At 43.5% G+C, this 16,565-nt stretch overlaps 1 protein-coding gene across 7 annotated transcripts in view; it reads right to left on the bottom strand.

Moving 5' to 3' along the window:
* Positions 1-16,565, bottom strand: part of MAP2K5 (mitogen-activated protein kinase kinase 5) — a 140,684-nt gene that overhangs the window by 64,444 nt on the left and 59,675 nt on the right. For all 7 annotated transcript variants that reach the window (XM_031505717.3, XM_085589039.1, XM_085589037.1 and 4 more), the window contains 4 exons: positions 11,035-11,083; positions 5,541-5,614; positions 4,584-4,634; positions 1-72 (listed from right to left, as the gene is read on the bottom strand). In XM_031505717.3, the coding sequence (XP_031361577.1) occupies positions 1-72; positions 4,584-4,634; positions 5,541-5,614; positions 11,035-11,083 (246 nt within the window). The remainder of the gene's footprint in view (positions 73-4,583; positions 4,635-5,540; positions 5,615-11,034; positions 11,084-16,565) is intronic.

The following is a 16,565-nucleotide window of genomic DNA, read 5'->3' as shown; positions in this document are numbered from 1 at the left end:
CTCCATGAAGGAAATCCCCAGGCTCCAAACATCCGAGTGAATCCCGTACTGCTCCCCCGAAATCCTCTCGGGCTGTGGAGAAAAGCAGAGAACAACTGCTGAGCCTTGCAGGCAGGCAGGGATTCTGGCCCAGAGCTGCTCCAGGGCAAGGGATGGGGAAATCACAGGATCCTGGAATATCCTGAGGTCACAGGATCCTGGAATATTCTGAGGTCACAGGATCCTGGAATATTCTGAATTCACAGGATCCCAGAATATTCTGAGTTCACAGGATCCCGGAATATTCCGAGTTCACAGGATCCCGGAATATTCTGAGGTCACAGGATCCCAGAATATCCTGAGTTCCCAGGATCCCGGAATATTCTGAGTTCCCAGAATCCTAGAATATTCTGAGTTCCCAGGATCCCAGAATATTCCGAGTTCACAGGATCCTGGAATATTCTGAGGTCACAGGATCCTGGAATATTCTGAGTTCACAGGGCCCCAGAATATTCTGAGGTCACAGGATCCCGGAATATTCTGAGGTCACAGGATCCCAGAATATTCTGAGTTCACAGGACCCTGGAATATTCTGAGGTCACAGGATCCCGGAATATTCTGAGGTCACAGGATCCTGGAATATTCTGAGGTCACAGGATCCCGGAATATTCTGAGGTCACAGGATCCCAGAATATTCTGAGTTCACAGGATCCTGGAATATTCTGAGGTCACAGGATCCCGGAATATTCTGAGGTCACAGGATCCTGGAATATTCTGAGGTCACAGGATCCTGGAATATTCTGAATTCACAGGATCCCAGAATATTCTGAGGTAACAGGATCCCGGAATATTCCGAGTTCACAGGATCCCGGAATATTCTGAGGTCACAGGATCCCAGAATATCCTGAGTTCCCAGGATCCCGGAATATTCTGAGTTCCCAGAATCCTAGAATATTCTGAGTTCCCAGGATCCCAGAATATTCCGAGTTCACAGGATCCTGGAATATTCTGAGGTCACAGGATCCTGGAATATTCTGAGTTCACAGGATCCCGGAATATTCTGAGGTCACAGGATCCCAGAATATTCTGAGGTCACAGGATCCTGGAATATCCTGAGGTCACAGGATCCCGGAATATTCTGAGGTCACAGGATCCCAGAATATTCTGAGGTCACAGGATCCTGGAATATTCAGAGCTGGGAGGGATCAAATTCCAGCTCCTGGCCCTGCCCAGGCATCCCAAAATCCCACCCTGGGAGCATCCCACACATTCCTGAAGCTCCCCCACTCCCTGGGGAGCCTGGGCTGTGCCCCAACACCTTCTGGGGGAAGAAATTTTGTCCTAAAATCCAACAAAATCTGCCCTGGCCCTGCTCCTGCCCTTCCCTGGGCTCCACCACTGACCCTGGAGCAGAGCTCGGAGCTGCCCTGTGGGAGGGGAGACACCAAAAACCACCAAGATGCTTCAAAGCTGCCCTGGCAGGGAGCAAATCCAGGAAAATTCAGGAATTCTTCAGGAAAATCTGTGTCCGTGCACCTCGCAAGGCTGGCCTTGGATTTGTGTTTGGGTTGTTGAACCCAAGGGCTCACGCACGTGAGCAAAGCACAAGGTCAAGTTGAGAAAATCCAATTTTCCACCTCCCTCCCCAAATCCAGGCACCACGGCAAGGAAAAATATTCCCTGTGTGGAGCCCAGAGGCTGGGGCACAACCACAGTTAAAAAAGCCAAAAGAATCACCACAGGGTGGCAATTTTATTTTGTACAGTCCTTAATTTTGGGCTTTTTGACCTGGAGGGAAAAAAAAAAAAGACAAAAAAAAAGCAGGTCCTGCTCCAAACTATTAATAGCAGGTTTAATGCTTCATGAAATGGAGTGCTGTAAAAAATATCTGCTGGTTTTTACTTGAGAGCTACAATTTAAGCATTTCCAAGGTCAAGTACAGCATGAAAAGCAACAATAAAAGGCTCCCTGAGACTCCTCTTCCCACTGTGCTGTTAATGCACCTGTCTGGCCCAGCCACCTACAAAGGATTTTCACTCTTTAATAATCCAGAGAGCTTCGTCAGAAAACAAACTCCCAAATTAGTGCCACTCCAATGTGGTTTTGGATGTTCACCCTGTGCTGCTACTCCCAGGTCAGGAGCTTTTAGCGCGGCGTGAATGTTAAATAAAAACCACGCTGCCGCCCTCTGAAATATTCCCTGTAAAAACAGCCCCAAAATACCCCCACAATTCCACCAAATTGACCAGATCTCACTTGGGAGCGATCCAAAAAATCTTATTTTTTTAAAAAAGTTATTATAAAATATTTTTAATTATTATAAATCTTACTGGTTTTTAATTCATTGAGTATAATCAACCTAAGTCAGCACGCCTTAGAAATGTTTGCAACAGCACAGTGTGGTTTTTTTTTTTAAGCTGATAAAATTTTTATACTGACATATTTTTACAGTGACATATTTTTATACTGACAAATGTCCTCACAAAGGTGCAGATGTGCAGCCAAAATTAATTTTATGACATGATATGGGATGTGCTAACCTGGCCCAAGCTGACATCCACCCCATTTTTTAGGCTCTTCCCAAGCCACCAAATGAGATTTGTAATTCACTTTCAGCAATATTAAATTGTTTATTCTTAAAGTTCAAGCTTTAAACAGCAACTTCCAGTGAGGAAAAGTGGGTTCACAAAAGATAAGGGCAAAAAATAAAAAAATCAGCTTTTTAAACAAAAGATGGATTTAAAAGTACAGAAAAGAAGAGGAAAATAGGAATAACAGATGCATCAAGGGTCTCTAAATACACAGCCCAAGGTATTTTCTCCTTAAAAAATTCTACAACTGATTATTTTTCTATCCAAATTTTTTTTCTATAATGAAATGATTTTACAGAAAATAAGTTTTGGTTGGAAATTTTAATTTCTCAATCAAAAAGCTTTTTTTGTTTCCAAAAAAAAAAAAACAACTAAAAAAACAAACCAAAAACACGAAAATCAAAAAGTTTTTTATTTTTTTCAAAGAAAACCTCGATTTTTTTCAAGAGTTTCACATTCACTGCCAGCCTGCCAAGTGGGTGAAGCAAAGCTTATGACCTTCATTATTTTTTTTTTGAGGGCTTGCCCGGAAATTTGATGACAACAAACGACTCAATCAAGAAGCAAAGTGATTTTCACACCGAAAATCAGATCGAGAACATTTTGAGCTTAAACTTCTGCCTCACAATTAAGAGATGGAGGCATCACATCCATCCAGAAAGGCAAAAAAAAAAAAAGCAATTTATTTAATGCCCACCTGGGAAAGAGAACTGTAATCTTGGTTTGGGCATTAAAAGCATAATACAATTTAATTCTCAGCCCTGCTTAAGACCAGTTTGAAGCAACAGCTGAGCTGGAAAAGTTGATTAATTTGAAGCTGTTTCTTTGTCTGGATCTCTGTGTTCCAGCTCTTTTTTTAATCTCTGTTTTTTATTTAAAACCCCCCGTTTTTCTGCCATTCTGATGTATTTATTTTATGCTCTTTCTGAGTATTCTGATGACCCAGGACAGCCCAAGTCTTTCTAGGATGGTGACTCCAGCCTTTCAGAAGCCACACAATGAGCACACCTCGAGTGGAAAAGCACTTAGCAAATAAATGGGAACCCTGACAAGAAAATCAGAGAAAAAAATACCTGAAAGCGATTAAAGGTCACGGATTTCTCCCTCCCCTTCCCCGAGGTGTGAAAAACACGAGCAGCCAACCACTTTGTGCTGTTTATATTTTTATTTTAAACCAGCAAAGCACTTCTTTTTCCCCGGCAATGTTAGGAGCAGTTTGCTCAAAGGATTTTAATGGCCAAAATGAAGAGTTCAGGAAGTGCTTTAAAAGCTGAGGCGGAGGAGTTTTCCCCTCTGAAATGGGGAATTGAAAAGGATCTGATGGAAAATCCACTCTGATTTGCTCAGGCTGGCACTTGGCAGCTCTGAACCCAAACCCCGACCCAAACAATGCATCCTTAGCAATGTGCTAAAAAAAAATTATTTAAAAAAAAAAAAGGGAATTTAGGGACTTCAACGCACAGGAACAGGACAAAAGTGGTCTTGTGTTAGCAAAGACCGACCAAAATTTGTGCAGAAAAGTGGAAGTACTGATGACTTCTTGCATTCTGAGGTAAAAAACCTGCACTTTCATACCCTGATGTTATTAATCCCAGTGTTTTTAGGTTCAGATTTCCATGGGGTGTTTAGGAATGCCCACCAACCTCTGCACGGTGCTTCCCTCAACTCCAGCATTCCCAAAACGGGGATGGTTTGGGGCTGGCAGTGATCTGCAGAGAGCCACGTGCCCTGAGTGAAAATCTGATTTTTTTTTTTTGAATGCCCAACTGGCTCTCTTTGTTCCCAGTTGCCACAAGGAGCAAAAACAACAGAAAATATATTTTAAAAAACCGCTTTTCCAATATTTCTCCTCCCTGCCAGCAAGAAGAAGCAGAGTTGTCCCACGGAATGAAGAGAGGGGATGGGAAGAGCTGGAGATTTGAGGATTGATTTAGGATATCTCCCGCCTTGAACAGAACAAGAGTGAGGACAAATAATTCCATTTCAATGTTATTCCTTCATAAATCCACTTACCGCCATATAAGCATTTGTTCCAACATACGTCTTGGCTATGGAATTCACCAGCTATCAGACAAAACAGTCTGTTAGAACAATATAAAGATAATGTGGAAATAAAATGGGCAATTATTCCTCATTTAACCTACAATCATCATCCCAATAAATCAACTAAAAATGATGTAAAAAAAGGGAAGGGATTTATCCGCCAAGGCGTTAAAAATGATTAAATCTCGCCTGGGCTGAGGGAACGAGGATTCCAATTTAAGCAAGCACTTGCATTACACTTTATGGCAGATAACCTTAAACAATTGTGCTAAGCAGGATGCTGCTTGTTTTAGTACCCCAGGCCAGGCTGGTGTAAAAAGTGAATTAGGAGGAAGCAGGATTGAGCACACTCGTTTTTCAGGCAGATGTGAATAAAGCCCCAATTCATCCCTCAAACACTGGAGGGACAACAGAGCCTGCCAGCCCATAATACAAGGCTGACCTTCTCTTTGGGCCTCGTGTTTGGCTGGGAGGAAAAGGTGCTGAAATTCAAATCAACAGCGCAGCGAGCTCATGGGTCACTAGCAGAGAAGTCCTCCAGGGAGGCCCAAAATGGAAATTAATTAAAATTTGTGCTGCACATTGTCAAAGCCCACCACCATTGTTGCTCCCAATATTAATTTTTATTGTGGGCCAGTTGGGCTCCCCAGACACGTCTCTTGCTCTGCCCTCCCTTTTGTCTGGGCAAAAGGCTCCCAGATCAAAGCTGCATTTCAATGAAGTTTGCTATTGGTAAGTAGTAATTACAATATCAGCAGTTTTTACTGTCATTAAACAATGAGCAATCATATTCAGATGGAGGAAAAGTCGCCCAGAGATTAAAAATGAGAAGGGCTGTCCCAGCAGAGAGGGGCTTGCTGTGGGGATGCCAGGTGATTTGGACAGCACGAGGGGAATGGGGAGAGATGCAAAAAAAAGGGAATTTACCTGGGTGCTGACCCCAAAGTCACAGAGCTTCACCTGGCCCCGGGTGTTCACCAGCATGTTGGAGGGCTTCACGTCTGTTTGGGGGGAAAAACTGCATTATCCACATTATCCTGGATGATAAAGGCACCATTTATAGAGAATATCCTCCACTGGAAGGGAGTCACAGCCAAACCCAGCTCCTGGCCCTGCACAGGACAGCCCCAAATACCCAGGGAGCATTGGCACGGTGGCTTTTGGTAGGAAATATTACAAATATCTATGTCAAGTGCAGTGGTTTGTGAGTCAGCAGCACAGATAAAAATCCATATATTAAAAAAAAATACAAAATACGTCCTCTCCATACAGGTAGTAGATGGTATTTACACAGATGACTTTATACAAAAGCTAAAAATCCACATTATTAAACCTGCAGGTGACACCAATCTGGATCAGACACCAAGTGCACTGATGGGCAGGAAAAGAACTCAGAGGGACTCTGACAAACTGGACAATCAGCCTGAAAAAAGGATGGAATTCCACAGGGATGGATAAGTGGAATTACTGCATTTGGACAGGGATTAATCCTGAACTCACAGGGATTTCACCAAATTGCAAAGTCAGCCTGAAAAAAAGATGGAATTCCACAAATAAAACATAAATACCCATTCCAAAACCAGAGCATCAGTGAAAATATTCTGATGCTGACTGCCCCTGATGCCACAGGGAGTTGTAGCACTGCTGGAAAATAAAATCAACTGGGAATAAACTCAACATCCACTGCAAGTGCACTGATGGACGTGAACAGAACTCACAGGGATTTTGACAAACTGGAGAATCAGCCTGAAAAAAGGTGGAATTCCATAAATAACCCATCGATGTCCATTCCAAAACCAGAGTACCAGTGAAAATATTGTCAGAATCAGCCTGACAAACTGGAGAATCAGCCTGAAAAAAGGTGGAATTCCATAAATAACCCATCGATGTCCATTCCAAAACCAGAGTACTAGTGAAAATATTCTGATGCTGACTGCCCCTGATGCCACAGGGAGTTGCAGCACTGCTGGAAAATAAAATCAACTGGGAATAAACTCAACATCCAGCCTGGCTTTAGTGCAGGAAATTCAACATCTTTGCAGTTCCAGGGATGCCAGTGGGGGAGCAGAACGTGCACGTTACAGCCTGGCTCAAACATGGGAAGATTAGAGCCTGGCTCTGCCTAATCACTGCCTTCTTCTGTCAAAATGGATTAAAGGCAACAGCTTGAATCAGTGCCTCCTCTCAAAGTGAGCACTGGTTGGGGGCAGATGGATGAAACCCAACTAGAAAAGAACCTAATTTTGTTTATCATTAGGTTTGCCTTGCTTTAGCAGCTGTTTGCTGGTACCACAGGAGCTGCCTTAATTTGTCTCTGCAATGTAGAAATGCAGAACCTCAATTAAGAAGCTGATTAAAGCTCGCCTCTATTTGGAGCTAAAAATCCAGATTAAAAATGGGAGCACCCAATAGTTCCTACAGAGCCCAGGTGGGTCAGTTCTTTGGAAGTGAGGTATCAACACTGCTGGTACTGTAATTCCTGCAAATTCTGTAAATCCCCCCAAAAAAACCCAGTCCTGAGCATGCAGAGGCTCAGTTTGTGTTTGCTGATCTCCATCTTTAGGAATTCCAGCCACGTGCTGCACTTTTGATGGAGTTTTGCCTCCTCTGGAGCTGAGTGACTTTGCCAAATCCATGCTGAGCACCCCAGAGGCTCTCTCCTGAATCCTGAGCAGAAGAAGGTGCAGAATAATCCTGTTCCACCTCCTTCCTAAAAAGATGGAGCCACCTCTGAGCTGGGCTTGGCTGGGAGTGGAATGAGCCCAGCCCCAGGAGCACACAGGGAATTTTGGTATTCCAGGATGTCCAGGTGCTCCCAACTTTTAGGGGAAAACTGAACCCAACCAGCTCTGCTTTTAGCAAAAAGAACAAAAAGGATCCTGAAATCCTGCCATAAAGCTGGAAATCCTAAAAGGAAGAAAGAGGAGGGAAATTGGCCCCTTAAGGATGGGCAGGGGAGGTTGGGGACTGCAAGGGGCAGCCACACAAACCCTGCAGGAGCAAATCCAAGCAAATCCAGCAGAACCAAACACCACAAAAATCAGGGAATTGACTCCAATATCTGCTGCACATCCCAGTGGCTGTGCTCATTTCCTCAGAAAAGGAGAGGAAGTGACAGCCCTGCACTAAATATCTGCTGCTGCGAGCAGGGAGGACAATCAGCTCAGCAGCAAATCAGCCCTTTGGTCTCATCACCCACTCCAGTTAATGGGTTAAATATTTTTTTGGGTTTGGGAAACGAGTGTGCATAAATAATGTTCTGCACCATCTGCTTGTGATTAATATTAGTGTTGAGAAGTGAAAGAATTTAAACAAGAGCCAAGAGGGGTCATTATGCTCCCATTACCAGGGCTTGCTTAATACAAATTATTTCTATGAAGCATCATTAGAGAGGATGAACAAGTTCTCCTGGTGATGGAGCTGCCTGAGTAGTTTCACCTCTCTGCAAACAAACAGGACCTCCAAGCTCTCACTCACCAGTAAATAGAACCATCAGAGGTTCAGCTTTTTGAACACCAAACATCTCACTCCTTGGTGGCATTGAAAAGCAAACAGATTCATGATTGTGTGAGGGAGAAAAAAAAACCAAAACAAATAAAAAAGCCCTGAGATGCTTTAAAAGCTGTCTCTTGACTTCTCCTGGCTTTTAAAAACAGCAAACAGCAACAGGCTGGGTTCAAGGAAGGCAGCAGCGTGGTTTGGCAGAGGCCAGGATTAATTTTTTTTTTAAATAAGCCTTAAGTGGTCCATGAGTGGGCAAACCCCTGTTCAGCTTTACATACAGACATAAATAAATGCATGGAAACTCAGAATGTGTGTTCATCTTTACACATAGACATAAATAAATGCATGGCAAGTCAGAATGTGTGTTCAGCTTTACACACAGACACAAATAAATGCATGGCAAGTCAGAATGTGTGTTCAGCTTTACATAGAGACATAAATGCATGGAAAGTCAGAATGTGTGTTCAGCTTTACATAGAGACATAAATGCATGGAAAGTCAGAATGTGTGTTCAGCTTTACATACAGACATAAATAAATGCATGGAAAGTCAGAATGTGTGTTCAGCTTTACACACAGACACAAATAAATGCATGGAAAGTCAGAATTTGTGTTCAGCTTTACATACAGACATAAATAAATGCATGGAAAGTCAGAATGTGTGTTCAGCTTTACATAGAGACATAAATGCATGGAAACTCAGAATGTGTGTTCAGCTTTACATAGAGACATAAATGCATGAAAACACAGAATGTGTGTTCAGCTTTACACACAGACACAAATAAATGCATGGGAACTCAGAATTTGTTCTCAGCTTTACACACAGACACAAATAAATGCATGGAAACTCAGAATTCTGGGATGGCTTGGGTGGGAGGGGACCTTAAAGCTCATCCTGTCCCCCCCGGCCAGGGGCAAGGCCAGCTCCCACTGTCCCAGGCTGGTAAATCCCCCAACACCCCAGGATTTGTGTCTGTGCTCCAGCAGGTGGCCCTAAAGCTGATTATATCCCCCAGGGATAAAACAAGAGTGGGGAGGCACAAATGCAGCTCTGTGGACATGTCTGGTGAATCCCTCAGCAAGCAATCAATTGGGTTTTTACCTTCAACAAAACAAATTCTGCCTGCCCAGAGGTGTGGCTTGTTCACCTCAAGCCTTTCAAAAAGCTTGGATTTGATGATCTGAAAGGCTTTTCCCCCAACCTTAATCTTTCCATGATTCCATGGCTTATGAAAAGCAAATGGAAATTCTGTCTACAGCGTTTTGACATAATAATAACGACAGCAATAACATTATTATTATTAATAATAATAGGAATAATAATGGTGAGAGGGTGGGAATGCTCCTCCAGTGCCTGTCCCTCCCAGCCAGAACAAAGAGGAGTGGAATATCCTTGGATTTCTGATGTCCTGGGGGAAAAGGAGGTGGTCTGAGAGCAAATCTCCAGATCCTCATTTCACACCTGCAACACTTCCAGAACTTCCATCTCAAACCTAACCAGGAACTGAGGTGCCCAAACCAAGAAATAAATAAATATTTGTGATATATATAACCAGCCCCAGTACTCACAGAGCCAAGTCACCAATCCAGCTCAGTACAATTAAACACAAGTGGGTAACATTGATTTCCTGCAATCCCTTTAAGCAGCAGGTGTGAACAAAGCAAAACACAGCAGATAAAATGCACACGGTCTATACTTATTCTTGAACTTAACAGATTCTGGTTTGTCTTTAGACAAACTTTGACTTTGTACATGATTAGACTTGTTTAATTGCTAATTCTGTTTTAAATCTAAGTTAATTTCTCATTACCCTTCCATTTCTACTTCTTATCCTCTGGGGAAAAGAGCACACTTATCATTGGGACATTCTCACATCTTCCAAGGAAGTGGTGGAGGTGTTAATCTTATGTTTATGTTTGATGTGGGTGTGATGACTCCAGCTCGGGTTTATTAATATGCACGGCTATCACCTCATTAGTTGTGAGCTTTGTTTTGAAGTGAAGCTGTAATATTTGCCGAGATGTCTGATCTGCAATAAAAGACTCCCTTCATTGTTTGTCTCCTTGCCTTTAATTCCCTGCTCCAGCACTCGGGACTGCTGCAGCCCTTCCTTGGAAATTCCTGACTCTCCTGCTGCTCTTTGCTCAGGAGGGACCTGGGTTACTGCTCCCAGGGTGAGGAACAGATGTGGGAATACACAGCTGCCTCCAGACTCCTTGGAAACATTAAAATGGAATAAGTTTCTCATTTTTTTTTCTTTTTTTTGGGAAGTTTTGTGTAGGGATAAAGGGGCTTTTCTATTCTTTAAACAGCATTTTTCACGTTGTTTGTTTCAGTTTTTGGTGGATCAGAATTAATTTCTCCAAGTAGACACATTTTAAATAAAATTTAACAGCAAAAAGCAAGGAATAAATGAGATGTTTAAAAAAAAAAACCACCCCAAATTAGCTGCAGGAAAGAGAATAAACAGCAAAACCCCAAAGTGACTTATGTCCAAGCAGGTTTAAAGCCTTTCACTGTCCCTGACCATGGTAGATTTTACAGATCTGAGCCTCCAGCAACACTTGTGGCTGCCACATGAGATTTCTGAAGCACCAAAGAAAATTCACTGCCTATTTTCTGTTTCCACTGCCAGTCAAACATCTCATTTCCATGTGGATTCTTGCCACTGTGCACCTGTTTGCAACCCTGGGCTTCCAAATCCCTGTAAAATTCATTTCTCTCCTCAGTCCTTTTCAGGGGAGGAGGGAGAGCAATAAAATAACAATAAAAATGTTTTACAAGAAAGTGTGCAAGGTTAATGAGTGAGATTCATTCTGCATTACCCCACTGGACTCAAAGCAGATGCTTGCTTGGTCTTTGGAGAAAGTGATGTTAAAATTTCCTGGGAAAAACAGAAAAAACATCTGCTGCTCACCTCTGTGTAAAATCTTCAGGCTCCATAAATAGGTCAGGCCTTTCACAACCTTTAGGTAAAAGAAAGAAAAAAAAAAAAATAAAATCACATTTTAGGGATTCCTGAGAGGAAAAATTGCACATTTCAGCTGGGGTGGGAGATCAGAGAAGCCAGATGTCAAATGAAGGCAGAAGCAGGAAAAGGGGAGACCCCTCCCCTGCTAAAAACCTGCAGCAGGCCCTTTATTAATGCCCAAATTAAAAATGCACAGGTTAATTTCTTGAACTCAGCTGAGCTCACACTGGATCCCTTCAGGCATCTCAGGGGTGCCCTTGCTGGGTGGTAAAAATCACCCAGGCCAAGGGATGGAGGGATTTTTCTTCTTGAAAAAGGCCAGAAACTTTATAACCTCTTCCACTCCATCCTCCCTTCCCTTTTTTCCCTTGCTGCACCCTGGGCCTTTTCCTTCGCTGTCTTTTATTCACTCCATGCAAATGTGGGACTTTTCTTGTTGAGCTGTGAGAATTCCCTGGTTCTGCCCTGGCTCTGGAGCAAAAAAAATCTGCTGCATCCCCCAGCAGGGACATGGCAGCTCCTAAACACAGCTCCAGAAGGAAAAAATTCCTAAAACACAGCTCCTGGAAGGAAATACAATTCCTAAAATACAGCTCCTGAAAGTAAACACAATTCCTAAAATACAACTCCTGGAAGTAAACAGAATTCCTAAAACACAACTCCTAAAACCAAACACAACTGCTAAAAGCAAATACAATTCTTAAAATATAACTCCTAAAAGTAAATACAATTCCTAAAACACAACTCCTAGAAGAAAATAGAACTACTAAAATCAAATACAATTTCTAAAATACAACTCCTAAAACCAAATAAAATTCCTAAAATACAGCTCCTAAAAGCAAATACAATTCCTAAAACACAACTCCTAGAAGGAAACACAATTCCTAGAAGGAAGTTCCTAAAAGGAAACACAACTCCTAAAATAAACTCCTAAAAGGAAATACAGCTCCTAAACCAGGGCAGGTTTCAACATTTGCTCCTCCCACCAGCAAAGCTGCGAAAGCCAAACTCCAAACCCAGCTCCTGCAGCACAAAAATCAACCAGCACAAAATTCCAGGCCCGAAATTCCAACCCCCAAAATTCTAGCCCCAAAATTCCAGCCCCGAAATTCCAACCCCAAAATCCCAGCCCCTAAAATTCCAGGCCTAAAATTCCAGCCCCAAAATTCCAACCCCTAAAATTCCAGCCACAAAACTCCAGCCACAAAATTCCAGCCCCTAAAATTCCAGCCCCAAAATTCCAACCCCAAAATTCCAGCCCCAAAATTCCAACCCCAAAATTCCAGCCCCTAAAATTCCAGCCACAAAACTCCAGCCACAAAATTCCAGCCCCCAAAATTCCATCCCCAAAATTCCAGCCCCAAAATTCCAACCCACAAAATTCCAGCCCCAAAATTCCAACCCGCCAAAATTCCAGGCCCAAAATTCCAACCCCAAAATTCCAGGCCCAAAATTCCAGCCCCAAAATTCCAGCCCCAAAATTCCAACCCCAAAATTCCAACCCCAAAATTCCAGGCCCAAAATTCCAACCCCAAAATTCCAGCCCCAAAATTCCAACCCCAAAATTCCAACCCCTAAAATTCCAGCCACAAAATTCCAGCCCCTAAAATTCCAGCCACAAAATTCCAACCCCAGAATTCCAGCCCCAAAATTCCAACCCCAAAATTCCAGCCCCTAAAATTCCAGCCACAAGACTCCAGCCACAAAATTCCAGCCCCTAAAATTGCAGCCCCAAAATTCCAACCCCAAAATTCCAACCCCCAAAATTCCAGCCCCAAAATTCCAGGCAGTGCTGACCTCCCCAGCCCATCCCCGCTGGCTCTTTTAAACCGTCTCCATCTCGGAGGTGAAATTTAATTCCAATTTCCAAGAGTTTTTCCTCATGGATCTCCAGAACAATGAAGCATTTCTGACACTGCTAAAGCTGTGTGAGCTCTGCAGCCGAGACAATTCATTTTTCTGTGCTCTGAGTAGCCCCAAAATGAAATTATTTATGGTGCAGTGATGGAGCAGAAGTGCTAAAAATGATACAGAGTGAAAGCAGAGAGCACAGTCATTTCCTGCCTTCCTCCTGGATTAGAAACTCGTTCAAAATTTAAAATTTATTCTGTAAGAAAAAGGATGTTGGTGGAGTCAGAATCTTTTCACAAAGCAAATAATGATGGTGGATCCCAAATAAATTGGTCCAGGAGATAATTCCTCCCTTAAACTCACTCCAAACCCAAGCATCCCCTGGCTTCAGATGCTTTTTACCTTTAAAAAAAGCTTTGGTCAAATTCTGCCTGCCCAGAGGTGTGGCTTGTTCACCTCAAGCCTTTCAAAAAGCTTGGATTTGATGATCTGAAAAGGTTTTTCCCAACCTTAATCTTTCCATGATTCCATGGCTTATGAAAGGCAAATGGAAATTCTATCTGCAATGGTTTGACATAATTACACCAGCAATGACATTAAAGTAATACTAATAAATAACAAATAACAAATAAATATAAATAAGAAAATTATTACTAAAATAACTACTACTACTACTACTACTACTACTACTAATAATAATAATAATAATAATAGTGTTGTAGCAATGCAAAAATAAATCAAGGAGATGCAACATTTCAAACCTCCTCTAATGGCCATAGAGATTTTCAGAACAGTAAGCTCTTTGATTGTTAAAAATAATTATTTAGTATTTAGCATTATATAGTATTTAGACTATTGAAAATCTTTAAAACCATAGGACATTATTTCATTTAGATCAAGCATCCATTTAAAAAAAAAAAAAAAAAAAAAAGGAGACATTTCTCAGGAAACAGATCAACAGCTGTGAGTTTTTAAACATCTTTATTATGGAACATGTGCTGGGTAAGCAGTGAGGGAAGCCACGGAATTAAGCAGAATCTCCCTCCAGATTCTCTGGGTGTACAAAGGAATAAAAAAGGAGTTTTTCCCTTTATCCTGAGCTGTAAATCTGCTCACAGGAGCCTCCCAAATGGACTCAGCTCATCACTCACTCCCCTCACATTTGCCTGTTAGGGAAGGACTGTGAAACATTAAATATTCTTCCCAAACTGGAGGGGAGAATCTTTTGATGGAAGCTGGAGCAGGAATTATTGGTGCTCAGCAAAGGAGCTTTTACAACAATGCCTTGACAAAGCCTTGACACAAAAAGTGCCTCCACCTGCTGTCAATCTCACTCTGCTGACAGTTCAAGTGCACATCCTTTCAGGGAGAACTTCCATCACCAGCACAATGTCACTGCTCCAGGAGAGGGAGGCAGAAGAAATGGGGGAAATGTGGCCAAAAGGCAGCGAGGGAGCAGCACCACCCCGGAGCGGCCACAGCCCCGCCCTGGGCTGCCAAAATCTGCTGCTCCTTCAGAAAGCACCCAGCTCTGCATGGAAATAAAACAGGAGGCAGGAGAGAGACTGAGGGAGATTTGCAGCAGGGCATTGTCCGTGCTCTACCTCAGGAATATCCCAAATTCAGCCACCAGAATGTGAAACTGCTGGAGCAGGGTATTGTCCCTGCTTTTCCTCAGGAATATCCCAAATTTAGACACAGCACAGGTCACAAACTGCTGGAGCAGGGCATTGTCCATCCTCTGTCTCAGGAATATCCCAAATTCAGCCACCAGCATGTGAAACTGCTGGAGCAGGGTATTGTCCCTGCTTTTCCTCAGGAATATCCCAAATTCAGCCACCAGAATGTGAAACTGCTGGAGCAGGGTATTGTCCCTGCTTTTCCTCAGGAATATCCCAAATTTAGACACAGCACAGGTCACAAACTGCTGGAGCAGGGCATTGTCCATCCTCTGTCTCAGGAATATCCCAAATTCAGCCACCAGCACGTGAAACTGCTGGAGCAGGGTATTGTCCCTGCTTTTCCTCAGGAATATCCCAAATTCAGCCACCAGAATGTGAAACTGCTGGAGCAGGGTATTGTCCCTGCTTTTCCTCAGGAATATCCCAAATTCAGCCACCAGAATGTGAAACTGCTGGAGCAGGGTATTGTCCCTGCTTTTCCTCAGGAATATCCCAAATTCAGCCCCCAGAATCTGAAACTGATGCACCAGGGCATTGTCCCTGCTTTTCCTCAGGAATATCCCAAATTCAGACACAGCACAGGTCACCAACTGCTGCAGCAGGGCACTGTCCATGCTCTGCCTCAGGAATATCCCAAATTTAGACATGAGAAAGGGTTACAAACTCCAGGTGAGCATTCCCAGGGCTCTGAGCCCTCCCTGGATCCTTCCCTTCTCCAGGGAACATTCCCAGGGCTCTGAGCCCTCCCTGGATCCTTCCCTTCTCCAGGAGAACATTCCCAGGGCTCTGAGCTCTCCCTGGATCCTTCCCTTCTCCAGGGAACATTCCCAGGGCTCTGAGGATTCCCCGGATCCTTCCCTTCTCCAGGGGAACATTCCCAGGGCTCTGAGGATTCCCCGGATCCTTCCCTTCTCCAGGGAACATTCCCAGGGCTCTGAGGATTCCCTGGATCCTTCCCTTCTCCAGGTGAACGTTCCCAGGGCTCCCAGCCCTTGGAGCCTCTCTGGAATTGCTCCACATCCACCCCAAGTCTCCTTGAGAGGGAGAAGATGAGCAAGAGAAAGCCAGGGGTGCCCATTGGGGCTGGAAAAGCTCTCCCAGATCAACGAGTCCCAGCCCAGAATTCCCAAAGCTGCAGCCAGAGGAGTGCTGGGATGCAGGGAATGCCTGCATGTGCTGCATCCTTTCCCTCTGGAAATGTTTCACTTAAAAACTTCCAAAAGCTGCAATTATCAGATGTGCAGGTCACACATTTTAGCAAGCAGCTTCCACATTCCACTGGACATGTCTTGGGAGAATTAAAAAAAAAAATACTGTGGACATGGGGAAGAGAAAAAATAAAAACAAAATGGACCAGAATGGGGGAAAAAAATAGGCTCAAAGAGAGAAATTCCAGGGAAAACAAAAGGATTCTGCTGCCTCCTCCCAACAATCCCACTGTGCCAAAAATCAGCACCAGAGCAGAGGAGCTGCCAGGGCTGGTTCAGCCCCAGTGCTCACCTTCTGCTGAAATGGGGAAACTTCCCTCCTCTGGAGCTCCTTTGTTCCCCTGCTCTGCAGTGGGCACAGGAGGCAGGAAAAAAACTAGGAAAAGTGAGATATCCATGTCAGGGAGTCAGGCTCCCAGGCAGGAAATAGGAAATAAAATAAGTAGGAAAAGTGAAATATCCACCTCAGGAAATCAGGCTCCCAGGCTGACTGAGCAGGGACAAAACGACCCCGAGGGGAATGAAAAAATCCAGATATGGAGACACAAAAGGTGGGGCTGGAGCAGCAGAATTAGGGATGAGAAGGAAATTGGAGGGATGAGAGGGAAATTGGAGGGATGAGAGGGAAATTGAGGAGAACACCTGTGGAATAGCAAGGGGAGGATGGGGAGGAGATAAAACCCAGGTGTGGAAGGATGAAACCCACACCAAGATCAGGAGAAGGAGAAGGAATGAG

The sequence above is a fragment of the Lonchura striata genome, chromosome 10 (genome assembly GCF_050655825.1).
Source record: "Lonchura striata isolate lonStrDom1 chromosome 10, ASM5065582v1, whole genome shotgun sequence".
Taxonomy (NCBI): Eukaryota; Metazoa; Chordata; class Aves; order Passeriformes; family Estrildidae; genus Lonchura; species Lonchura striata.
The sequence above is the reverse complement of the archived record's forward strand: the minus strand, read 5'-3'. Positions and strand labels throughout refer to the sequence as shown.